Here is a 26,587-nt window from a genome sequence, read left to right as displayed (position 1 = left end):
CTGAAATCACACAGTATGCCTTCACAGACATCAGGAAAGAAAAAAAGCCATGTCCAACCTATCTTCAGTATCAAGATATTTAAATTATGTAAAAGAAGCAGAGCCCTTACAAGTGGCTGTTTCTTGTCACTGGCTATGAAGTGTTTAAACTTCAATACAGGTGCCCACTCTAGAGGTATCTAAAATCATGCTGAATTCCCCTCTGCAGTTTACGCTGAAAGAGATCTTAGCAACTTGCACCACAGACATCTCTCAAAACTCTTCACTTGCAAGAAACCCTTGTAGGTTTGCAATAGCTTCAGAGTAGGGAATTGGTTCTCTAGAGAGAGTGTCTCATTTTGTGTTAACATCCTCATTTACATCAACACACGGAAAAAGTACATTACTATATTATTAAGGGCTGCAAGATGCATAATGTACCACACATTCATACCTCCTGCCTTGCCACCAATCTGCTACTCCTTTATGCAGTTTCCCCAGTTTTTATTGAGAGACAAAGCAGAAACACCCAAGAAACACTTCCTACTTTTAGTCTTGATCAATAACCTTTAATTACTAGAAGAAGTTTGCTGAAAATTATTCAGGAATTGGAATGAAAAAGGTAACTTCATTAAAAAGAAAATTAAAACCAAACAAGCACCACACAACCCTTAAGTCAGGTACACATGGGATAAGTTAATTTTTCATTGTGAACTATGTAGTCTATTTAAAAGGCCCCAAATACTTGCAGCTTCCAGCTATCACACATCATACAAGTCTGAAATCAAGCCAAAATGCACATTATAGACCCAGATGTGCCCTTTCACTAACCAAAAACCCTTTTCTCCCACACAGAAAAATCTGCTGTCAGTGTAAGCTGTCAGAGATCACATACATGCTAATAAACCTGCCAATTCACATAATCACAGCATCACAGAATGGGTCAGGCTGGAAGAGACCACAGTGGGCCATCTGGTCCAACCTTCTTGCTCAAGCAGGGCCACAGCAGAGCACACCACACACGAGTGCATCCAGACACTTCTGGAATACCTCCAGTGAGGGGAGACTCCAGAAACCTCCCAGGGCAATCTGTTCCAGTGCATGCTCACCCTCAGTAATGAAGCTCCTTTTCATATTCAGCTGGAACTTCCTGTTTAACAGTTTCTGCCCACTGCCTCTTGTCCTATTGCTCAGCACAATTAGGAAGAGCCTGGAAACCTCCTCTGACATCCTGCCTTCAGATTCTTATACACATTGATGAAGTCCCCTCTCAGTCATCTCTTCTTGAATCTCCACAGGCTCAACTCCCTCAGCCTTTCCTTGTAAGAAAGATGCTCCAAATCCCCAGCTGTAACAGCTGTACATCTGGATCCAAGAGCCCAGGCAGGTAACAGCAGATAGCTACATGAGAAGTCTCATTTGACTATGCATTTATTAGACAAAATCAGTTTGTAAGTAACTGAAGTTCAAAAAGCCCTCTACCTCCATTTTTATCTGACATAAAAGAATCCCTTAGCTTGCAAATAAATTCAGTTATCTCCTCCACTCCGAATTTTTTTTAAAAACCTTTCACTTCAGAAAAAGTATTTAGACATGGGAACAGAAGTTCTGGACAGCTGGGCCCAGAGTTTGGATTTTTGGGGTCTTTGGTTCCTGTAGAAACATGGCTGCTGACTTCTTTTTTTCTGCATTAAGGCTTTTTGCTCTTTTCCTGAAAGCAATTTTGGTAATAACATTTTCTGAACTGCTTAACTGTACCAATTAGCTTGTTACAGTTTTTTAAATCCTATACAATGGTATCGGCTTTGTGAAAAGATGAAAATCATTACAAATACTCTTACACCCAGTTTTAAAATGATCCCTAATTGAAAAAGTGGGCAATGTTTGTTTTCTTTAACCTAGACCCCATCAACTGGTGAAGCATATTTGAGATAAGATAATCAATACAGTATTTGTCAATGATAAATTATTTTTAAAAATACAAATTGCCTTATAGAATTTCATTATATCAGCATTCCAAATAGGATGAGACTGCCATAGCAGCTTGCTTAATTAAAACTGCACACTCCCATTTGCACCAAATGGAAGCAGAAGAAACAACAACAAAAAAAGTGAGTATTCTGGGTTACAGTAAACTCCTGACATCATAGAAAAACAGAGCAGTGTAAGAACCTTTTGACATAACAAGCAGTATTTGTTCATCTGGAACTGAAAAGACTGCATGAACAATCGAGATATAATCTTGGTAGGACATTTACAGGACACAAGAGAATGTTCTACCTGTAAATACTAATGAAAAAGAATGAAATGTGGAACTCCAGTCTCACATTATTAAAAGTGTGATTTAAAATTAGATTTTTTCTTTTAAAAATAAAACTAAATTAAAACTACGAAGTATAAAGTAGTACTCTAGTCTGCTGTAAGAAATCATATAAAGCTGTAAAAATACAGGAATTCTTTATCCAACCACAATGCTGTGCCTCATGCTATAAAAATAGAGGAGGCATGCAATTTCTTTTTTGCAATAAAGCTACAAGGCTGTTTTCCAGAAGAATGAATTTGGAATCTTATTACCAAGACTTCCAATTAAAAATCACCAATTAAAGGAAGATGGCCTCAAGCACTTGGTCTCTAAAACTGCTTGTCAGAGAATTGTGTCAGGTCTAATGAAAGTAATTAGTAACTGAAGGTCTTAGACCACTACTTCTGTGTACAGAAAGACTGTTGCAAAGGTTGTGAGACATCAGCTTGGGACAGAAGCAGGACAGTATTTTATTGACATTCTGAAGTCAGGTTTTATTTGGGTAATTGTCTACAATTCTAGTGAAAATCTAAGATTATTCTATGACAAAAAAAAATAGCCCAACTTCAAGCTATTTAATCAGAATGACTAACAGAAATAAAAATCTAAGCAAGTTGGTAGATACATGAATGACATATGAGCTTCAGGAAAAAAAACTCAAAATTTGCCAGCTTTAAGGGACAGCTTTCTACACCAAGATACATGCCATCATCAAGTTGTATTGGTTGTGCAGCCTTTTTATTGTGGTCAAGGACTTTAAATCCAAGTTGGACACATTCTTAGATAAGGTCCAAACTGATGTTATATTAGCACAAGAAAGCATTGCACAGTACCTCAACATTTGCTACCCAAAACACATAACGGCATTGACTAACATGAGCTTCTATTTCTAACTACTGTTTTTTAAGACCTTTCTCATATTCATTTTGTACTCACTTTTCTCATTCTGCAGTTTCTGCTAAATTTGAGCAAAAACATAACAAACCAAGCCAGGCAGAAAGACTGGTAGTAGGAGCAGCATTTTTAAAGAATTGTTTCAAGACATACTTATACAAATATTACTACCCTTTTTTTTTTTCCTTTTTTTTCCTCTTTTTTTTTTTAAAAAAAAAACAACTTAATAGCAACTAGATTTTAATTTTTAAGCTGTTGGGTTATTTTTTTTTAAACATGCCAGAAGAGTAATTTCCAGTTGCATGGGACTGCTCTTCATAGCAGTATCTTTGCAAACACTGCCAGAATGAAAGCCAAAGGTAGCGTGGAAGCCGGGTCTCCTCTCTGTTCTCAACCCAAAAACACAGGGCTGATTTAGTTAGGCTTGCAGAACGTATCAAGAAGATGGCAAAATAAAACACTGCTACTGTCCTATTTCATGGCAATTCCATCCAGGATGAAAAGAAAACCAGTATCTAAAAAAGCCAAACCAATATCCTCATAAAATTCACTTTATTATTAAATAATAAAATTATTTACAACTATAAGAACTGTATTAAACATTGAATTTCTACTTTGTTTTCCTGGCTACTGAAATTAAAGTATCCAAGAAAGTTGTTTAAAAATTTAAATCTATTTCCTTGCCATGTAAAACTAACATTCCCCACTGAACTCTGAATCAATTTCTACCTCCATGAGTAAGGGAAATTCGTATGTAGACAATCAAAACCATAAAAATGTGGCAATATGCTGAATCTCTATAATCTATTGTTAATACATATATTTTCAAAATAACTGAAAATATAGTTATCAAATGTATCTTAATGTAAAAAATTGAATTTCCAAAATCTTTAGGAAGATCTATGAAACGAATTCCACTGGAATTGATACAGACCATGAAGAGCCTACTGCTCTTCAGAACAGTGTCCAAAAAACGCAGTCAATTACACTGTGTCACCTCACAGCCAGAGAATATGTTACAAAGCTGCTAACATTTCCTCCATATATGAAGTTGGTAAAGCACAGGAAATCCTGCAGACTACTCTAAGTAAATTAGAGGAAAATCTTCTACTTACCGAAGCACAGCAATAGTGCACACACTTTTAAAGCAATAAAACAATTAACATTAATATAAAAAGCAATGTTTAGTGGCGATCCCCTTTTAAAAAACTTTATTAGATTATTTATTGCTATATGTAGAATAGAACTGTGTAAGTCCTCATAATATAAACAAGAAAAAAATACTACAGTACATAAAAAAGGATATCATTCCAAAACCAGAAGAACCACGTCACATACATCCAGAATTTTGTTGCCAAATATATTCCAAGAGGCAGTGCACTGTGCATGGAGTGATCAAAGAATGACCTGTAATGTAAGAGCAATGTGACATGGTAAGTTTTGATTTTTAAAATGTAAATCCTGGACTACTGCTTCAGGAAAAAACCTCCTTTTAAAATATGTACTATATGGGATATTGCAAAAAATGCCATAAATACATTTTCCTCACTTTTCTGTTCAAAGTTTACAAGGAATTCCTTTTTTCAACCTGCCAAGACAGGCAGAATGAGTAAATACTTATGACAAAACTACACTGTGAAAGCACTTAGGAACCTGTGAGATTCTTAGCAACATGGACAAACTATAGTGCAAAATATATTAAGTTTTAGATACCAGTGCTGAAGACGTTGTGGAAACTCTTTCAGTGAAAACTGCATGTTAAAATTGCTTCATTAAGAAAAAAGTTTAAGAGACCTTGGTGTTATCAGCCTATACACTTGAAATATTTCATATTGTTCAATATTTTGCTTCTACTACAGTTGCCAATAGAAAGTTGAAAAAAAATCCAGCCTAATTAATTTCCCATATATCACTACATTTGTCCAGTTCTAAGATAAAATGCTGCTACATTAATTTTTAAAAAAATTAAGACATCATAATTATTTTCACTTTCTTACTCTTTTGCATTTCAAAGACTTCTGAATAAAGCTGAATCCAGCGAGACAAACCAGGTGAATGACTAGGCTACTCCATATTCAAGGAGAAATTGCTATGAAACCTATGGAAAGCGACACTCTAAACAACTAACCTCCCTGAAATAAAATTTCTGCATCATCTGCCTAAACATCCTGATATTGATCCAGTTTGCTTTTTTTGCTAGTATTCCCTCAGGGCTGCCACAGACAAATGCGTGCAGGGAGTAGTTTCCATTTCACTTCTTTATGCCTTACAGTATCTCTCTCTCTTCTCTAGTGGAAGTTCCTTAGGTCTTTGGATAAAACCCTGTAAGGAACATGAGCTCATTTGATGAATAATAAGCGAATATACATTTGGACACACAGTAGTTACTCTGCACTAATCTTTCTTTCAATGACTTTTGTGCCTTTCTGTGTGTGTGATTAGGGAGGAAAACACAGCTAAGAAGATCAGCTACAATTCTGTAGGGAAAGAAAACACTATTAGAATAACAGCACAAGTTTAATTCAAACCTGGACTTTGTGAAAAACACTTCAAAAAGGATTTATAGTAAATATTAAGCAACAGATAAGAGAAAATAAAAATGTTAATCCTGAACTCATGTCAGTTAGGCCATAAAAACGAAACTTAACAAACCACAGATCTCGAGATTGGAAAAAAATCTTGTCCTTCCTTTCTGTAGGAGGCACAGTTGAGGATTTGCATTGGCAAATAGGTTTTTTTGTGGGAGGAGGCAAGCAAATTGCACAGCCTCAGAGGTGACAAAAAGACTAAACAGATCATCACCAACATCCTGCAAATACTTGATAACCTTCCACTTCCCTCCTGGTCTACTAAGTTCACTGAAATCTTCTGAACTTGGTTTAAGGAGCAGGTATATTTTCCTCTCTATATAGAAAGAAAAGAGAAGCAAGTGGTTCTAAATAAACATGTCATCCAACCCCAGAAAAGCAGAAAGCTCCTAAGCATGGGGATACAACAAGTTCTCCTACCTTGGCCACACATGATAATGAAAAGCCAAGGAGAGATGATGTAGTCTACATATCCTGAAAATCCACTGGAGCATGATTACATGTATATGTGTGTGTGTGTATGTATATTCGTAGGTGCATTTAAAGACATTTAAAGTAAACATAAATACAACTAAAAGTCTTTATGATCGGGTAACAAGATGTACAAAAGACACTATTAGAAAGCAGCCTTTTTCTTTAGTCACTTATTTCCACAACAACAAAAGCTACAAAATCTGATTCTGACTTAATTTCTCTCTATAAATCTCTTTAGATGCCTTTGTGCATTTAAATTATTAAAAGAAAACAGTTTTAATAGTACACTTGCACACTGTCTTTTTTACTTTATAGTAGCCTTTCCATTGCCTGCTTTCTGCAATATTCATGCTGCTAACTCTTTGTAGACAGACACTCAGCACCCTCCTCTGGATAATGACTGAATTTCTGTTCTGCCGTTAGCTTCTTTTAGCTCAGTGCTATTCACCCAAGGTAATTCCATATTTCACAAGACAACAGAGCATTACAGGACCCATAGTTGCACAAGATCTTTTGCAGAAATAAAGACAAATTTCCATTTGTTGGAACTGAAAGTTATCTATCCAATAAACATGCCAGCAAAATACTTCTTGCATGCACACTAAACAGAGGGTGTCCCGGTAAAACACTTACTTGGAAAGAAACTGTACCATAGCCCAAACGCCACCATACATCAGCCCTTTAATGAGCCAAGAATCAATGTCTAGGTCTGCTATAAACCCAACCAGCCAAATAACTAGGAAAGGAGTTCCCAGCATCACCTTCTGACGGAATTCCTATATAGAAACAAAACACCAGTAAGTAACTCTACTTTCAGGAATAGATTGTATAATAAACAGGACAGTCATGAAAACTTAAATTTTCAGGAAGATTGACAGTGGGGGATAAATCTTCATAAATTTTTCTCATTTCCTGTCTTTACACACTTCCAATGAATTTACAAGGAACATAAACCCTCCTAAAATTATATTACAAATCAGTAACTTGGCTTTAGAACTGTCTTCTAGAGACTTTCCTGCTAATCCAGAATCAAGGCAACATTAGCTGTTTTTAAAGAATTCATAAGTGTTTTAACTGCTGCACAGCACATAATGTCACTGAATTTTTATTACTCATGTAACTGTAGCTTTTAAGTCATACTGAAGCATCTATGAATAAACATTGGACCTTTTTTGTCTTACACTGTGTGGATGCAACTCCTGATGAGAGCACTGAACTCTTTCCAAATAACTAAAGCACAGTGACATGAAATGTACAAATCAGTTCAGGTCAATAATCACTGCATTCTTACAGTGCCACAGGGTGCAGCAGTACTTATGAGCATCTTGATGCAATACATCTTTAATTCAAAAAATTATAACGAATCAGTGGTAGCAACATTTAATATCCAGCACAACACTCTGCCTGTTAATGGATACTAAGAAGAAAACATTAACTCTTTTTAAACTATCAAACAATAGGCAGGAAGATAGTTCATCATGCTAGAGCAGTATTAACCCTTACACCCTCATTTATGGCCTCTTCCCATATGCAGCATTAAACAACACTCTGAGAAGCAAAAGGCCTCCATATTAGAGATTTATGTATTACTTTATATTGCTAAGACTGACTGCTTCTTTCATTCAAGACAATAACAATAAACAATACATAATTAAAGAGGAGATCAGAGTTCAAGATACCCAAAATGCTTCCTTCCTCAGCTACCTGAGAGTCAGCTTTGGAAATCTCAGCCCCAACAATATGAGACCACACAATACTTTCTTAACTCTTGACTTTTAGTTTTTGGGCTAACTAAAAGAAGTGATTGGAAGCTTAGGGTTTTATTTCCTCCTGCCCTAAATAAAAGGCTTTTTTTCCTTTTGCAATTACTTTAGTCATAATAAAAAGACACTCCTTAAAGCTGAAATGTGGGGAAACCACAGTCCTGAACTTCTTTTAAACAAACACACGGGTACCTAAACCAAGAGCATCAGTAAGAATGATTTACACAAGTGTTATGCTACTACTTACCTTATCTGCTTTTAGTTTTCTCAGAAAGGATGGACTATCATACCCCTTTGCTTGTCTTGCTTCTTGTAGATGATTGATCATCCAAACATTTTTCCTCTGTTTTGCAAGATCAAGTGGTGATTCTCCCTGTCAAGAGTATAAATGTGGGAAACATCCAATTTAAAAATAAAATGCATTTGGAGCACTTTTGAAACAGAAGATTGGCTGTTAAAGCCAATACATTTTAAATCAGTTTAACTACATTCTGGCATACTGTTTGCTCTGCACCTTACTTGACACCAAACATCATTCATTCCTTTTGGTTTTTCACTCTCTCATAACTATACAGTTGTGGACAAGTTGCATATTAAGTGTATGATCCTGACAAGATGTATGCCCTGACAGTAATAATTGTTGCCTTTGGCAGAGAACAAATCTATTTTCCACTATTCTACACACAGTCTACTAGTCTGTAAATGAAAGACTGTGCTTCCCCCTCAGCTATTGACAGGCAGCAGAAATCAAGCAAAGAATAAGAACTGGTGACCCACTGGATCATGGAAACTCTCCCAAGTCTAAAGTCTGACTTCTTAGTTAATTCTCTGCCTTTTGGCAGAGTGAAGTTTCTTATGTTATGGAATGCTTCTGGGTATTTTTGTTTTTCCCCCACAAGTCTCAAGTTCTTAAGTTCATTTCAGTTATGGAAGTCCTAGGAAGAAAACATAAAAGAACAAACTGAGTGCTCATGTCCAACTTATTTCAAAACTCTGAGCTTTTACACTGAGCTTGTGTTTCACGTATTTTGGGTGCTAAGCCAGCAATGGCTCACGTTTGTATTTCCATAATTTCAGAAAGGACTAACAGATGAAGCAAAAGAGAAACACAGAGCAAAAGATACAGGGACCAAAGGTGCCTACCAAACTGATTTGATTTTATTGCTTTTTAAACATTTAGGAAGAGAGGTAAATGAAAAAGTTATTGACTTGGTCTAAAATTATAGAGGAGGCAAGAGACAACCAATTGCAGGTACCTCCAGCTTCAGTTTTGCATTTGCCTCTTCCTCTCTTCTACTGGAGTTAACTCCCCTCCTAAACAAATCATTCATGGAGGCTTGAAAAATGGCTGAATCCTCCATCGCTCGGCCCCCTCCTAAAAAAAAAGTGAGACAGGTACTAGAAACTGAAACTACCCAGAAAGGGCAATAATTACTACAGACAGAAGTGATTTCAAAGATTAAAAACTACAGTTTGCTACCTATATCCCACAGAAAGACAATGGGAACTGAGTACTTAACTGTCATCTCTGCCTTTGAAATCTTGCTCCAAATCTTTAGAAGAGTAAATATCATAGAATATAAATTAAGAGGTAAAGCTTTTTTCTACTTAACAGGACCTTTCACACCTTCTGGGTGAGTTTAACTAGCAAAATCAGTTAGAAAAGAATAACCTTATGACTTAACTTGGCTTCAAGGTTATTTAGCCAGATTTAAAAAAAAAAACAGATTCCCATTCTCAATAGAAATGCCTGAAATCAAACTATTGCTGCCTGTTTCAACACAGGTTTAATGGCACCTTGAATTGCTAGTATCTGGGAAACTCCAGAGATGTTGTTGTTTCAGTATCACCTTATATATCCAGACTGTAAAGATTACCTGTGGACAAGCAATCCCCTCTGGGAATTGATCTCCCAAGTAAATCCTGAAGTTGTCTTGGGGTCCAGCTGAGCATCCCTTCCACTAGAGGGCCATGAGACACCTAGGAACTGCCTAGATAAAAAAATTGAGGGAGCTTTAAAGAAGTCTTTGACTATGCTTCTCATCATCTGGCCATTTTAATATTTCCCTTGTCTTTACAGGAATAGTGGATGGCTGACTTGCTTAAAAATTTTTTAAAAATCTATTGGGGAACTTAATCTAGAAACACACTTAAGAAAGTCAGCAAGAAATAAGGCTTCAATAATATATATTTAAAGTATTTAGATAGAAAAAAATAATCTGAAGTGTCAATATGACAGGGAGCTGCACAAGTAGACTTCCACAGACAAGCCTAAGATACACTGCATAATCAAGAAACTACGTTTAAAGTTCAATAAATGATTCACTTAGAGATGCTTTAAAAAGTTCTTTCTTAGACCATAAGAACTCTTTTAGGTCTCTATATCTCTCTACTAAAAAAAAAGAGGAGTTTCTGCTCATACTTCAATAAAATTTACAAGTTCTCCCCAAGTCTCCAGTGATAACCTGTCTCCCTGGGAAATCCTGTTCTCATCTGCCCAATCTGTCTACTGGCGTGACAAGACAATTTCCTTAAGAAAGAAAACCAATCAAACAAAAAAACCACTCTACCTTCATTACTGAAAAGCGGCTTCCAACTCTAACATTAATCTAGTTCTCAAAAACAAAAAAAGAAGTATCTTACTACCAAAAGGAAAAATACTAATTTCTTGTTTCAGCATAATAAAAAGAGGCTAAATAACAAAACAGGACTAACACACTGCTTGTATCGAGCTTTGCTCTAGAATAGGAGTGCTATTGTTCAAATACTTCACAAACTGTCATGCAAAGCAAAGAACACCTTGCTGAGATGACTGCTCCCAATTTGTCCCAAGCCTAGGCAGCCAGCAGCACGTGCCTTTCTAACACAGACTGACTAGAGCTGATAAAGTCAAAGCTCACATCTCATATTTCAGTCACTTCATCATCTGAAGAAGATGAACAGCGTTCAGCCAATGTATTTCTTTAATCGCAACTGTCTTACACATTCTTGGTCAATTACAATGGGCTAACTGAGAAAAGGACTTCACTAGATAGTGCTGCAGAAATCTGGAACTGACTGCATCAGAAAGAAGCCTTTCACAATTCCTTTTATTTATGAGGAAACATGAGCCAAACAATTAGTTTTTGGCACAAAGAAAACTTTTTTGCTGAACAGTCAAAGAAGGGGCACCAAACTGAGTTTCTACTGACCTTTAACAACCAACCAAATTTTTTTATTTCCTATATATTTACTAGCACTTAAATCAGCATCTGTTATAAAGTCACTGGCTAGATGGCAAACTTCCATTACTCAAATAATTTTGATCCTCTGAAGATCCTAAAAACCTGGGAAGGCATGCAAGAAACCTAGACTTCACTGCAGAAGATAGGCAGTGGTCAGTGAAACCAGACACATCTTCTGGCATGACTGAAAAGATACCATGATCCAGCAGGTTCAAAATCCTATTTTTCTACTGACTGCTGCTGTCTGTCAATAAAGAAGGCAAGACCATGAACTACTTTAGGTTAGCAGATACTTTTTCATATAGCCAAACACAAATTTTTGTTTCAGATTTCGTAAGAGTCCAAAAACGTAAAGTACGTAAAGTGATGACTTTAGAACTCTTGTCACACTAATCAGTCTGTCAAAACAAGCAAGTTATGACATACTGATTTTTTTTCCATAAAAACACCTTAATTTTGTACCATAGGTAGCATAGGAAAATAGCTTTCCAACACAAGAAATGAGACTAGAAGCATAATTCCTCCACACAACTGACCTTACAGACCAGGAATAATTAATATATATTCACCTTAGTGCATGCAAGAGGCTAGATGATTTGTTTTAAATATGTATAAAGGTAATTTCTTCTAATGAGTTTTCATTCATGAGTACTAACACTTCTGATATTCTGAAGTGGAAGCGGACCCAAAAAGCTGCCAGCAAAATTTGACTCCTCCCTTAAAAAGGCTGTTATATGCTCTTCAAGAAACCTGATATGTACTTTTTTTTAACATATATATATTTCTATCACTTGTGGCCAAACAAAATAGGTCCCGGCCATCTTGATCAGTAAGAAAAAAGGTGAAAGGACAAATAAATTAAGTTACAGCTGTGTTTCAAGCATAACCACTCTGACTGTAACGCTCTAAGTGGAAAATACAAATATTTGAAGAGAAATTCAGTAAGAGAATTCTTTTTCTAAAAGTGAATTCTTCTCTGACGCCACAAATGAAACAGCTTGGGTAGCAAAATGCATCTAATTTGATTATACAGAGTATCTGGAAGTAATGGACAAAACCACATTGCCAAGGCTTCCAAGGCTGGAGAAGCTCCAAGTCTACGGCAGAAATTCTAAGAGCTGTTTCACTGGTCTAACATATACTGGAGATGGGCTCTGTTAGTACAGAATCTGGATTCATTGTTAAGAAATTCTGGCAATGAGGCAAGTTAAGTTCCATGCAAAAAAAGAGCCCATTTGCTTATTTTACTTGGACTGGCATTTTCAGGTCTCCAACTTGCTTACTGGCACCAGGAGACCAACCAGAGCATTTGTCAGCTCTCTGCACAGCACTGTCTCACATCTCACTCCAACAAACAAACAGTCACCCCAGACTTTCACTACAAGATACTCAGTCAGGTTTCCAATTTTGTATCCAAATACACTGGTCTCCACACATGCAGTCTAATTGCACACCCCATTCTCCTATATTTACACATAATCATTGTTACACTATTTACATGAGTATCTTTTATGGTCCAAATCTAGTGGCTATGCATCATTGTTAAGAAAAAATTGCCAAATGACACATTAGTGGCACTGCTTGTGCTCCATCTTCACAATCCCACTATATCCACAGTAATAACCTATTCTTGAGATTTATCATAGGCTCTGTTATTTCTGTCTCAAACCACTTACAATTAAAACAGACCAAACATTTACCTTAATATTTTGAGCATCAACATTAGCTCCAGCTTCTAACAGAAGACTAATAACTGTAGTATTTCCTGCTAGCACAGCCCAGTGTAATGCTGTGTTTTTGTGGTATTTGTCTCCCAGATTAACTGAAACGTTAAATGTAAGTAGTAATCGCGTTGGATCCACACTAGAAAAGAAAATTCTTGTTAGATCTACAGATAAACTCAAATACATCCCAACTTCTTGTTGATGCATTCAATTTTTATGAAGATCACTGATCAGGTACACTACGTAATAACGAAGTGACTTTTTTGCTGCCAATTATGAATGACTCAATCTCTTCCCATCAAAACCAACCACCACTCTTTAAAGGATCTCCCTAAGAGAGCTCATTCCGGGATATTAAGAAACATTTGTTCTACAACTCTAGGTTTGTGTTTACCAAAATCTAACACTACTAGTAGATTTGTAAAAATATGCACATGATTATATACTTAAACAATGGAAGTTAAAAACATGTTTCCACTTCACAACCCAGAAGATGAAAATAAAATAGGATGAGAATGTTGATAAAGGCAGGTATTGGTAAGAGCTAGTTTGTGTTCCTCCCAACAACTGATGAAGACAGGCCCTTCCAAACAAGAATCTAATTCTTGATTGTCCTTTAGAGAAGTGTTATTTTTGATCAATTTTTTCCAATCATTGCCATAGGAAGGATTAGTGAGCATTTCTTCATAGTACCTTCTCTCTTGAAAAAGTCATTGTAGTGGGTTTGGCTGAAATGAAATTAATCTTCTCCACAGTAGCTCCTATATTGCTGTGTTTTGGACTTGTGACCAAAGCAGTATTGATAACATAGGGATGTTTTAGCTATTGTTTACACAGGAGTCAAGGCCTCTGCTGTTCCTCATGCTGCCCCACCAGTGAGCAGGCTGGGGGTGCACTAGGAGCTGGGAGAGGAGACAGCTGGGACAGCCAACCCCAACTGACCAAAGAGATATCCAATACTGCATGGCAGTGTGCTCAGGAATAAAAGCTGGGGAAGAGAAGCCAGAGGACATTGAGAGTTACAGCATCTGCCTTGCCAAGTAACTGTTACAGGTGACAGAGCCCTGCTGACCTGGAAATGGTTGAACTTCTGCCTACTGATGGGAAGTAACAAATCAATTCTTTATTTTGCTTTATATATTCAACTGTCCTTATTGCAACGCATGAGTTTTCTCATTTTTACCCTCCTGATTCTCCTCCTCATCCCACTTGGCAAGAATGAGGAAGCAGCTGAGCTACCAATTCACAAAATCATAAACGAAGAAAAATCAAATGGCAACTGTGGAAAGAAAAACTTCTAAAAAACCCCCAAACCAGTCACTGCTATATGCCACTTGGTTAACACTAAGATAAAGTCAAAACTGCATGTATTACCTATGTGTTCTGTAAGCTGCCCACATTAAAGGTGTCATTCCATTTTGATCCATCATATCAACATCCTAAAAAAAAAAAAAAAGAAAATAAAAAAAATTGGTGAGGTAAGCAGGCATACTCAAGATGCAGCAGAAGCAACATTTGCAATGAGAAACAGTGTTCTAAGACTAATGATCTGAATTGGAAGAAAAACTGGCAAGCTTTTAGCACTCAAATAGTATTTAAAAAATGAAAATAAACATTAATGCCACCATTGCCAAAATATAACCGTTCCAATCTTTTTTGGAAACTATGAAACAGTCATGCTGTGTCAGACCAATAATTTCTAACTTACTATTAATCTTCAACATTAAAGATACACATATATATAGATAGATAGTATAGTATTGCATTAAAAAGCAGAAGAAAATTAAAATAATGCACCAATATTTGAAAAGATACTTGATAAATTACTAGAAATACTACTGTCTGAATCCTACATCCTACTAAATGCTAGTTGCACCTATTTTTCCACTTGCAAAGCAATGCTCCTTATTTCACTGAGTTCCAAGGTATTTATGTATCTGGCTATCCAGTTAATGGATGCTAGAGAATTTTTAGGCTGAAAAAAGCCATTAACAAAAATAACCTGCTCAGAAAGAAAACTGATCTACAATTGAGTGATGACTAAACCAATGCCTAAAAATAAATTAAAAATTAAAAACATTATTACATTTAACAGAAAGTAGCCACAGAATGACAAAAAAGCACCACCCAGACAATTCCTTTAGACCCATCAGGAAGGATTCAATATCTAAGCATTTTTTCCTCTTTCCTGCCTAGGGAAAGTTGGTAATTCCTACATGCTTCAAGGCAGATTAGACTCTCTAGCACATTTTGGGCAGGTTTCACAGAGCAATACTAACAAAATCACTGCAAATTAACATAATGCAGGATATGAAGAGTTTTCCTTAGAGGCAACAGAGCTATTATAGCTCCTCCTATACCACTTCCCTCAGTTCTTACCAGGAAAATTAGATTCAAAGTCTTTCAATGAAGTCTTCTGCTAGAGAAATTCCTGACAAAAACCCAGAAAGTGATTGATGTTGCTTTCCATTACGCCCAGAACCTCCAGCAGACGCTCCAGCAGTCTACGAATGCCCAGCATCCTGGTATCCCCACTCATGCTGCTGCTATAGCCTGACCCAGGCAATTGTTTCCCAGAAAAATCCAACTTAGTTCCTCCAAATAATTGCTTTTAAAACACCTCCATCCTACAGATAACTACATATTTCTGAGTTTTTACTCTGTTGCTTAATTTAAAAAAATATTAAAAATTAAAAGTTGATGTGTTTTTACACATGGAGGAGAAGGAGAACAGTTACTTTATTTACTTGCTTGAACTGTTTGCTCAGAAGAGTTACATGGTTTGAGATCAGGATCCAACTCTGTTTACCCACAGTACTTGTATAGGTTAGATCCTTTTGAGCCTACCAAGACCATGCAACTGCTGGCATTGTCTTTAATCCCCTGTGGCTGAAATCATGAAGGAAACTAGAACTACAGCCCAATCTCAAGTTCATTGATCCTTGAGAAGCATGACTGATTCACAGTTCACACTGTGTGAAAAACATACTTGGAGGATTGTACAAATTACTGCAACGTGAACAATTGCTCTTTCATCTTTAGATTTCTTATAGAAAAGTGCCTCTTTGTGACAGTAGGAATGTGTTTGGATGTAAGTAGAACAATTCCTTCAATTATTCCACCTGACAAATCCAAACCACGTTTGGCACATTAGGTGACATTCAGCTAAAAGTAAAAACCCAAACCCATGAGCTCCAGAGTATTCCCTGCACATAAGTTACCTAGGCAGGCAATAGCTACTACTCATATTTAGCTACTATGTTGGCTGAGGCAAATCTCCTTTCAAAGGAACTTTAAGGAGAGGCAAAGCAGCTAAGATTGACTTGCACACTGTTGTACAAACGTAACCAAGATGTAGCTGTGGACAGCAGACACACGCTCTAACAAACCTCTCATCAAAAATTCCATATTATTTCTCCACTTCTCCATTCTCCAAAAGTGAGACATTTTAGAAAGGAAGCTCTGTTCCTGCTTTTTACCAAAGAGAGGGCAGAGGCAAAAAAGTAAACTATCAGCAGCTGGTTCATATTAAGAGACTGTTCTTCCATTCTGAAGAATGTATGTCCCAACAGGTACTTTAGCATTATTTTCTTGTTTAATTCTCAGTGACAGATCAGTGCTCATGGAGGGGTGCGCCTGTGCTGTTAGGACAGGGCGCAGGCACTGCAAGAACCAAAGATTCCAACAATAAGTGATGCAATGATGAAAAATTGCACACACTGCTGCTCTCTGCATCTGGTTCAAGTATGAATTCTGTGGACAACAACTGACAAAATTTCCTCTTGTTTCTAAAGTACAACAACTCTGGTTCTGAAAGAGAAAAAGCTTTGCACATGCAAAGATAACCAGACTTAATCCTAGGACACCAATACAAGATTGCACAAAAAGCTTTCAGAGGCAAAAATACTGGGGAGAAAGAGCTTTCTGCATGAAGAGGAGTTGCAGCAACTCTTCTGCTGCTTAATACTACTTTCTGAAAGCAATTCTTGACAAGGAAGGATTCTGAAGAGCAGCTAGAGATTGGAGAAGAATTAGGCTTACCAGGGCATTTAACGAGCAATCATCAAACCAGTATTGTGATACAATACAGCCTTCCAAAAGCAGCAATGCATCAAGAGATCTCACTCAGAATTACATTAAATCACACAGAAAGAAACCAGGAGCTTGATCCTCTTAAGAACCATTACCACTTATTTCACAAAACACAGACCTTCACAGAAAAGACCCATCACATCGTTGTTCAGAATCCTATTCCCCATAAGGAAAAGATCCCTTTCGCATGAACTGTTGTCCAGGGAAAGGAAAAAAAGGCTTTAAAAGCATTTAGTAAAAAAGATTTATCAGTAAGGCTGATGTAAGTCTGACAATACTTCTTAATTTAGAAAAGACGTGCTGGTTACTGACTAGAAGCAGAGATTTCGTAAGATTCCCACAGAATGGAGCATTGGCCAACAAGGAAGATAACACAAAGAATTAAACCTACCTCATTACTTCAAACAAAAGCTCTGTTCTGAATACCCTAGTCCATCAAACACACAGTCAGTCTTGAGAGTCATAAGAAAGAACACAACTGGACTTAGAATTCTCTAAGAAATGTACTCTGAGTTGGCCTAGGAAATAGAACAGTTGGCTCAGTGTCTTAACACTAGCCTGAGATTGGTGCAGAGGAGCCTCAGTGGCAAGTGAGGTGACACTGCTTAGGAGCACTGCTCATGGATCACAGCACCAAAGTAACCAAGGCTGCTGGTACCATTCTGGCATCTTCCAACCTAGATGCCACCTGCTTCTAGGCCATAGCTGAGCGTGACCCTATATAGCTCGAGACATTACTTAACATACAAAATTGCAACTCTAAGAATAGAAAAAAAATGTACTTGATGAGTAAGGGCTAGTTAAACCATGGAAGTGATAGCTGAACTATGAGCATGGAATAGTTAAACTATAATTTTAGAATTAGAATATTTCTTACATTATATTACCCTACGAGCAACTTTACAGTCACTCATCTATGATTAAGTTACCTCACACATGCACAGGATGAGAACACATTATTCAACCATTTGTATATCACATCCGTATCTTCATTTATTCCATGTGAATGTTTGTGTATGCAAGGTCCTGATACGCCTCTGGCATTTTAAGTAGCATAACCATAATATCAAGCAGTCAAACTGTACATTGAACATTTTTAAGTGCCTTCAAGTTCTTTTTCAGTTTTGCTTTCTTGCATTTTTTTTTAATAAAGATCTTACCTAAACCTGAAGTGTGCTACAGATTCTGTTATTTGATTTCTGATTATATTTATATCATGTACTTGTACCAGGCTTGATTTTGAGCCAGGCAACCTACTGACACAAACAACATGCTCAAATTCTGATACAGTCCGTTATCAGTCTTTCAGAATTCAGTAAGAGGTGTGACTAAACAAAAATTAAGATCAGCCACTGCTGCCTCTTGGCTGAGTAGTACTTGCTGGCATGAAAGTGGTTTCACTTCCAATCAAAGCCAGAGGGCATCTGACCAAGAGTTCTTCCCCTTCACCCCACTCTGGAAGTTGGAGGGCTGGACTCCAGCCTCAGATTGCAAATTTTACCACTGGCTGCTGCAGCCCAGAAGAAAGTGAAACAGCAACACTGAAGCTGGGTTCTAGTAGGACCAATTTCTTAATCCACCTGTCAGTCTTCTATTCAGTTATGAAAACTGGCTTTTCTTTGACAACACTCGCCCACAAAGGCATCAGGATCTGAACTAACAGCACAACAGTCTATGCTGACCCTTGACATTTATTTAGCTGTTCTTTGCCACACAGGTACTAGAATTAGGTTCAGAATAAGGGCTAGCCTACTCTTTGCATATAAGGGGAACCTGGCTTCTGTAAAGACAAAAGGAAAGTAAGTAGCAGTATATAGGGTAAGCCCACAGAAGCAAAAGCAGTTCAAGTTTCCAAATCCAAATCTCAGCACCACAAAGAAGGTGGGGAAAGAAATAAAGGGAAGAGGTTAATAACCTCGGTACCAATTAAAGAAAAATAAAAAGATAGAATCATGTATCTCCCATAGCTTCTAGAGAAACAATGTAGTTTCTGTATGTAATATAACTAGAGAACTATCACTTTAGGGATTATTATAATGATATCAATAGTACTAGATTTTAAACATACAAATCAATACATCATTTTTCAAGCTGAACTTTTTGAAGTGCTGTGAAAAAATGACTGTTAAAATGAATTTAAATTTATATCATGGACAGAATACTAAAACCATATTTGAAAATATTTGACAGATTTAATGAAACTCGGTATTTGAAAAACCGTTAATAAGAAGAGCTGTTTTCAAAGTAATAGGTTTTAAATCTTAAGGCATTTTTTTTGTCTTTATGTATGTACTCATTTAAAGACATACATTTCTTTTGAATTGAAGCATTACATGTTCAAATAAACAGGACAAATCTGTATATAAACATGAAGACAAACACAGGGAGACTTTATAATCACAGTAGAATACTTTAAAGGCTATTAGTACTTTATTAACGCTATGCTTCAAACAAGTCCACAGTTGTATAATATCAGCAAGATTTTTCTCTGGTAACATAAAACCCACATACAATTAAAAATAATTTGAGAAGAAAATACAAAACTTGCTCCTCATAAATACACATTCCTCTCCAATCATTATTTCTTACAAAACAGCAATTATACAAAATAGGATCAGACTCTTTTTTTTGCCTAGCTTACTCTTTATCATACACTAAGTACTGTTTTACCAAACAGATACAAACTGAACACTGCCTGAAGCAATAGCTTGGGTTTTTTCACATGTACAGGTATAAGGAATTTCCTGCAGCAAATTTAGTATTTGTTTTACATAGACCAAACTCACTGATTTTATATTCTACATGACTCATTGGATCATATCTCACTTTATATTGGAAAGAATAAGCAGAATACAGAAGTGTGAACAGCATTAGTAGGACTGGCATATAAGAGGAAGGCTTTGACTTTTCTATATGGTTTATGCAGCAAATCAAATTTGTGCTTCAGGCACATGCCTATGGGTGAGTAAATCTACACATTATAGTGCAGGGTCCATAGCAAACAGAATGACACATGGGAGAAACAGGAACAGTAATGAATACACGTTATATACACACTTTACAGCTCGGGCAATAATGTAAGGGGCTAGGAGGTCTGCAAGTGTTTTGTTTTCTATTTACACATGGAAGTAATTAGGAACAGCAATAAATTAAATGTTGTTGACTGATGTGCCACTATATTCTTTATCGATGTATAACTGATGGTTCTATGAAGAATTCTGTAATACTTGCTACCATTACCAAAGTTAGACTTAAAGATTATATTAATTAGAAATAAAGAATTAGAATTTCCATATACTACATGAGACAGGTGTGAACTAAAGCCACACAGTTCTCAGACAACTGTTGCAGGAAATTAATTTAATAGGTGGCACATCAACACTGTAGTCTAAAAAAAAAAGACATGGAATTATTTTTATATTTATTCAAGCAAATATTTTGCATTTCCGTAATGACAGGTGTAAGTTTCAATTGTGTTCCTACTCTAAATTTTAGTAGAATCTATTTAAATATGGTATTACTTAAAATTTACCTGTCCCTTTGCTATCAGGTAAGCAACAATCGAAGTATGTCCAAACTGGGCAGCCAAATGAATACAGCTACATCCTTCTCCATCAATTAGCGACGGATCTGCCCCATATTTCATCAGCTGTACAACCATGGATAAGTGACCCTGTCTAAATGTAACAAAACACAAAAAACAAACAACTGAATAACTATATACAGTAAAACTATTAAAATTTGAATCATGAAGTACAATAAATATGTTTAGCAGTTAATTACACTATGAGAACTCCCAAACTAACTCATACTTTAAAAAAGGCAACTGCCATGATCTGATTCTCCAAGTGGATAAGCAAACTCATTCATGTGAGAAATTCTATGCATACAGTGCACTCACAGTGCTTAACTGTACTGCATAGCAAAAAAAGGCAGCCAACAAAAAAAAACAAGTTATAGCTGAGAAATCTAGTCTACTGCGACTTCTTACAAACCACATATGAAACCTGCTATTTTAAGACATGTCAAACTGGCTAGATACTCTCACTTTTTGTGGGGCTTACAAACTGTAGTAAAACAAAAGTAAGGGGAAAAAAGGAAAACCGAAGGTCTAAATTTCCTCCATACTATCTTAAAAGCTTATGCATCTTCTTAGCATAATGAGCATAGGTATATTCTTCTTTTAGAGACAGAGCCTAAGTGCCAGTAGAGTTTCTGACATGAGCAAAAGACCTTTTCAGTTTTGCAGAAGTCGCTTCAGACAATGCTTCACAGAACTGATTACAGGTATGAGTGAACATCAGGAAATTTAGTCAAGATGATGTGCTATTAACACAGAATCACAGACTGTATTCTGTAACAAAAAGAAATATAGAAGCTAAAATCTTTAATAGAGACTAACAAGCAAGTCCTCACCTTTAGCAAACAGATTATTTTGAGACATTAAATCTTCTAAAATATAATTTTCCAAATCTCCTTTTGCCATCTACAGTTAAAAATATTAATATGGACACTGTGTCTTTCCCATCTATTTCTAGGTGGTTGTCTGAAGGAGCAGGTACTGCTTGAAGGCTGTCTTCTTTTTTTTCCAGCCATTTATCATTCTCTGACCATCTTCTACATAAGAAACCTGATTTTAAGTACATCTTTAAAAAAATCCACATATGCAATAGAACACTACAAGGACAATGGCACACAAAATCATCCCACAACCCATCTGCAAAAGCGCCACTGAACTTCAGATGACTTGACAAAAATAAGATCTCAGAGGTAAGGTAAGCTGCCTACACTTTACGTGTTTTCTTATTGTAGCAATCATCTTCCTCTGTATCAGAAAAAAACCATATGCTGAAAGCTCCTTTAGTTCAAACATACCACAGTCACAGTGAGCCCCCAGTTATCAAAGACTGAATTAATTCTAGTACAAAGTATTCCCATAAAATACAATTTCATAGAACTATCCATACTCCATGTTAAGCAAAGAAACAGAGAAGAAAATTTCAGAAGACTTTTTCCTACCTTGTTGCCCAGTGAAGTGGGGTAGAATTTAAATCTCCCCCAAGCTGATCAACAATTGCACCTTTTGATATATAGTATCTGGAATAACAGAAATAGAAAGAATATTGCTTATTTTAGTTAAATAGAAAGGATACAGGTGAGCATGTTTCATGCTATGCAAAATAGGCAGTTAGAGATCAAAAGACCAGAACATTTTCTTGCCTCCAAATAACCTTCCTTTTTAGAGGTCATGCATATACTTTCAATTTAGTTGCATTTCTGACATGGGTTGGGAGACTAGAGATGCCTTCTGCTGCATTTTAAACATTATGCTGTTTCCTAATTTGATTCTAAGGTAAAACAGAATAATTGCTATATACAGTAGCACAAACTGCACTACCACAGAAGTATTTAATAAACTATTCTTAAATATTACGGGGCTGTTGCATTAAATGGAATTCTGAATGACTGGTAAAAGATTATGCTAGAAGACTATCAGTTTTAGAGAATTTTGGCTAAAAAGTAAAATTACATACCATTAGACTTGCAGCTTATATCATCACCGGAATAATCATGTTGAAGTCTCTGATCCCAGAGATCACATTTAAAGTTACACATTTAGTGCAGGCCTGAGATTTTTACATACTTTTCAATTGTTATTAATCAAAGGACAAAAAACATCTGAGTGTTTTAAAAATATTTCTAAATTATGGGATAGATAGGATGGATTATTTTTCCCTCAAGAACATTTATAAAAAGATGAGCTATCTGTAAGAACAAAAGAAGTTACCTATTTTTAACTGCAACAATTCATATTCATAGTAATTTGTAATGCTTCTGTGAACTGTTCTTATTGCTGTTTTATCTGGGACACTAAACTGGCAATATTACTTTTCCTTTGTGAAAGAAAATGCATGCTTTAGAAAGAAATTAATGTTTCTAAATATAGGCCTTCCCGGAAGGCTTCTAGTTTTTCATTCACTACTGTCTAACCTGTGAAAAGTACCACCTAGCTACAGATTTGTGTTTGCATATTTCAAGTACCTGTGCCTACAGACTTTTCACTTTGATAATACCTGTCAGGTATATATGAACACTGCTCTCCCACCCACACGAGCTGTCCTTTAAATCCTCAGCATTGAATTTCTGGCATCTCAAACTCAGTTAAGTGTTTCAAGACATGGCAAGAAGAAGAGCAACAAACAGAACAACTTGAAAAACATTACTTTTAAGTAACTACCTTCATTTTCTAGAGTGCTTATTGATTCAGAGAATGAAATTTCAAAACCAGCCTTTTTAGGGAACCTTTAGGAACAGAAACTGAAAAATGCATGTCAGACTAAACATATGTGAAGAAAAAGTCCTTATACAGTTGCTTTAGAGCCACCAGACATAATGAAGTACTTCAACAGATTTGCCAAAGTAAAAAAAAACAGCGTGAAAGACAAACAAGATCTGCTCTGATTGATGCACAACAGTCCACTCCACTCATCTCCAACACTAAAAGAACAAAACTTCAACATCTTTCTGCACAAGTTCAGGTTTTTTTTATTTCTCCATGAGAAAAACCGAAGATTTTGTGAATCTCCCACCTATGTGAAAACGCAAAGCACTTCATATAGTAAAGAAATGAAGTAATTTTGTTACAGTCAAGTATCAGCTACTAACTGAGGAGTTATTTATTCCCCCCGGGAAGGGGCTCCAAAGGAAATCTTGTCTAGATAAAAAGACAGCACAGAAACTCACAGCCAAAGCTTGGATTCATCTCTCTGATGTGACAGCCACTCTTGGGGAGGTGAACACTAAACAGATTGTCTTCGTTCAAACACTGGTCCTTGCAGAAATGCAGAATACGTTCAGATTCTGACAGCAGAACTGCTTACTGGTTAGTAGGTTTTATTTAGAAGGAAGAACTTGCAGTTTGACAACTGGGAAAAGACAAGGCGACAATCTCTTGCCAGATGGTGCATTTAAATAACATTCTATGTTTCTTTAAGGGTGTTTTTAGACTTGGTTGAGATTTATTGCTGCATTTTGGTTTTAGCATACAAAAACGGTAAGACTTTTCTGCAAAACCAGACTGAGAAATTGATCTCCTTGTCTAAGCAGATCTTGCAGAAGGAAATTTGTTCTAGGTGAGAAGGTCCTGACGAAAGAACTGGGCAATCCCACTCTCAGTGAGTCATCTAAGCTTCTGCTAGAAGACGCCAGGCATGCAAGTCCTATTTAAGCAAACTACTTACACTCCAAGCAAGCAGATCTCATAAGAGGTTGCCTTAAGAAGAAAATACTTCCACTGATCTCCACATTAGGATCATTAAGTCTTCGGCAGGCATTTTAAAACTACCTCAGCTTGCATTCAGTGCTTGAGGAATCAAAGGACATGCAGTCACTGTTATTAGGAGGAGGAAAAGTAGAAGAGAAATCCTTGTCTGGAGAAAGCCCTACACAGGGGATGGGGAAATGTAGGAAGACAGTAACTGCAGAAACATAAGGCCATTTTGTACGTTTTTAGAAAACTGAGTTGAAGAGATACTAATAGATCAGTGTCATGATGAAAACAGAATGGTGCTGTAGACTCTTATCCCTGATTTACATAAATATAAAAAGGTTCTGTAGTTTTCCTTATCAATGGGTTTCACCGTTATCTCAAGTCTCAAAATAGATGGGATGAAGAAATACTAAAAATAAGAGAAGTTTAATTCCAAGCTTGCACTCCTGACACACAAGCTGCTAAGCTACTTCACTGCAAAGAACTTACACAGTGAACTCAGTAACACCCACTAAACAAGGCACTGAGATCTAGTATCACAACAGTAGACAACTTTATTTCTGTAGTACCAAGCTTAATAGCTAACATATTTAATGAAATTATCCACTGCACATAATGGGGAAATTGAGAACACTTGAGGAAAGATGTGATAGGCTTGAACAAAAAGAGAAAGCACTAAATAATTTAACCCTGAGGAAATAAAATTAACTAGTGCCTTGCAAAAAGAGTGAGAGAGCACACAATAAAGTGAGTGATATAAACAAAAATAATCAAGTTCCCCTAAAGACAGAGGAATCTGAAGTGCAAGAACTGCATCAAGAGAAGGGAATTTCAGATACAGTTAGACATATCAGTAGTTACATGCACTCTGGTAAATAGCAGAAGAATAGAAGAAAATGCAATGCTGTATGTCATAGTGGTAGAGATGCATTAATAGACAATAGTTCTGACATACTGTCAAGGAAAAAAGGACAAATTAGACACACGAAATTTAAAGATATTCAGTTGTCTTAAAAAAAGAAATCGACATTTTTAAGGACATAATTAATTTTTATTTAACTTAAAGTGTAATACATACTTCACCAGGTCTATCCTGTTGTTGATTGCAGCCCAGTGGAGAAGTGTTACGTTTTCTTTGTCTGGCTGTCGAACATCATAACCAGCTTCCACCAACTCTCTACATCGTTCGTATATTCCATATCTTGAAGAATAAAATAAGCATTTGTCAAAATGGTTACCGTAGATTAAAATGCATTCAGCAAACACCATACTTTCGGTCACAATGCAAAATCTTCAACAGAAGAGAAAAGAAGAAACTTGCCTTTTCTATATGATTACAAATGTCTTTCAACAAGAAGCATCCATTGACAAAAGTTACATTAATCAAATCAAGATATTATAGAGAACTTTTGTCCACATAAAACTGTACTGCAGAGCAAGGCAAAATATCTACCAGTAGGTATGCTAAATTTAAGTAACTGTTCACTTCTCAGGGACTCCACAACATTTGTTTCTCCCACTTCAGTTCTCCTTCCTTTCCAGCTCTTGAAGACCAAATAAAACTTAGTCAGCTGATTTGACAGTATCTTCCTAAAATTCAGAATATAAGATCATCAAGCCAGTTACAGACACTAGCAGCTCAAATATTTCCCATTCTTCTCAAGAGAACAAATAGCAATATTTCTGATACAAGTTAGGATCACTTTCTTTTTTAGGGCACTTTGAAATTCTGTACGTTAATACAAAATTTATTCTTTTATTAAAGAGAACTATTAAATGTGATGCACTGCCATTTGAAAAAAACTCTGCATCTATTTGAAAGTTGAAACAAATCAGGAAGCATAAACATCACTGGAGCATTTAACGTAGGATTAACTCCAACATTAAATAATATTGCCTTGATGTTTACACTGTTTTACCTCCTATTTTTACTGTCAAAAATGCAATGCAGAAGAGCAAGCAAATATTACATTTCAAAAATCTGTACATCCCATAGGGATTTCTCAAATCTCAAGGAGGAGAACGTGGGAATGCCTTGAAATCAAGGTCAATGCCTTGTGATATCTGACTTCTGCTAAAACAGAATTTTAAAAGCCTCTCAAAGTGACTTAACTAAGTTTTCTGTATGCTGCTTCTATGTTCTACTTTCTGCAGAACAGACAGCCTTAGAAAAGGCTGTTCTGTTCCACTTGAGCAGCTTGCATAACTGATGCAGACTCTCTTCCTAGGGTAGCCACCATTCTTACTTTTTCTTGCACGTACTTGAATGGAACCTCA

The 26,587-nt window shown here is 36.3% G+C and overlaps 1 protein-coding gene across 1 annotated transcript in view; it reads right to left on the bottom strand.

Annotated features, from left to right (window-relative positions):
• Positions 1-26,587, bottom strand: part of ZDHHC17 (zDHHC palmitoyltransferase 17) — a 65,639-nt gene that overhangs the window by 15,314 nt on the left and 23,738 nt on the right. Inside the window, exons 3-10 of the mRNA XM_014891947.2 lie at positions 25,389-25,511; positions 22,060-22,137; positions 20,573-20,717; positions 14,323-14,387; positions 12,925-13,087; positions 8,248-8,373; positions 6,871-7,013; positions 4,482-4,582 (exon numbers count right to left, since the gene is read on the bottom strand). Of these exons, the coding sequence (XP_014747433.1) occupies positions 4,482-4,582; positions 6,871-7,013; positions 8,248-8,373; positions 12,925-13,087; positions 14,323-14,387; positions 20,573-20,717; positions 22,060-22,137; positions 25,389-25,511 (944 nt within the window). The remainder of the gene's footprint in view (positions 1-4,481; positions 4,583-6,870; positions 7,014-8,247; positions 8,374-12,924; positions 13,088-14,322; positions 14,388-20,572; positions 20,718-22,059; positions 22,138-25,388; positions 25,512-26,587) is intronic.

Source organism: Sturnus vulgaris, chromosome 5, assembly GCF_052056855.1.
Source record: "Sturnus vulgaris isolate bStuVul1 chromosome 5, bStuVul1.hap1, whole genome shotgun sequence".
Taxonomy (NCBI): Eukaryota; Metazoa; Chordata; class Aves; order Passeriformes; family Sturnidae; genus Sturnus; species Sturnus vulgaris.
The sequence above is the reverse complement of the archived record's forward strand: the minus strand, read 5'-3'. Positions and strand labels throughout refer to the sequence as shown.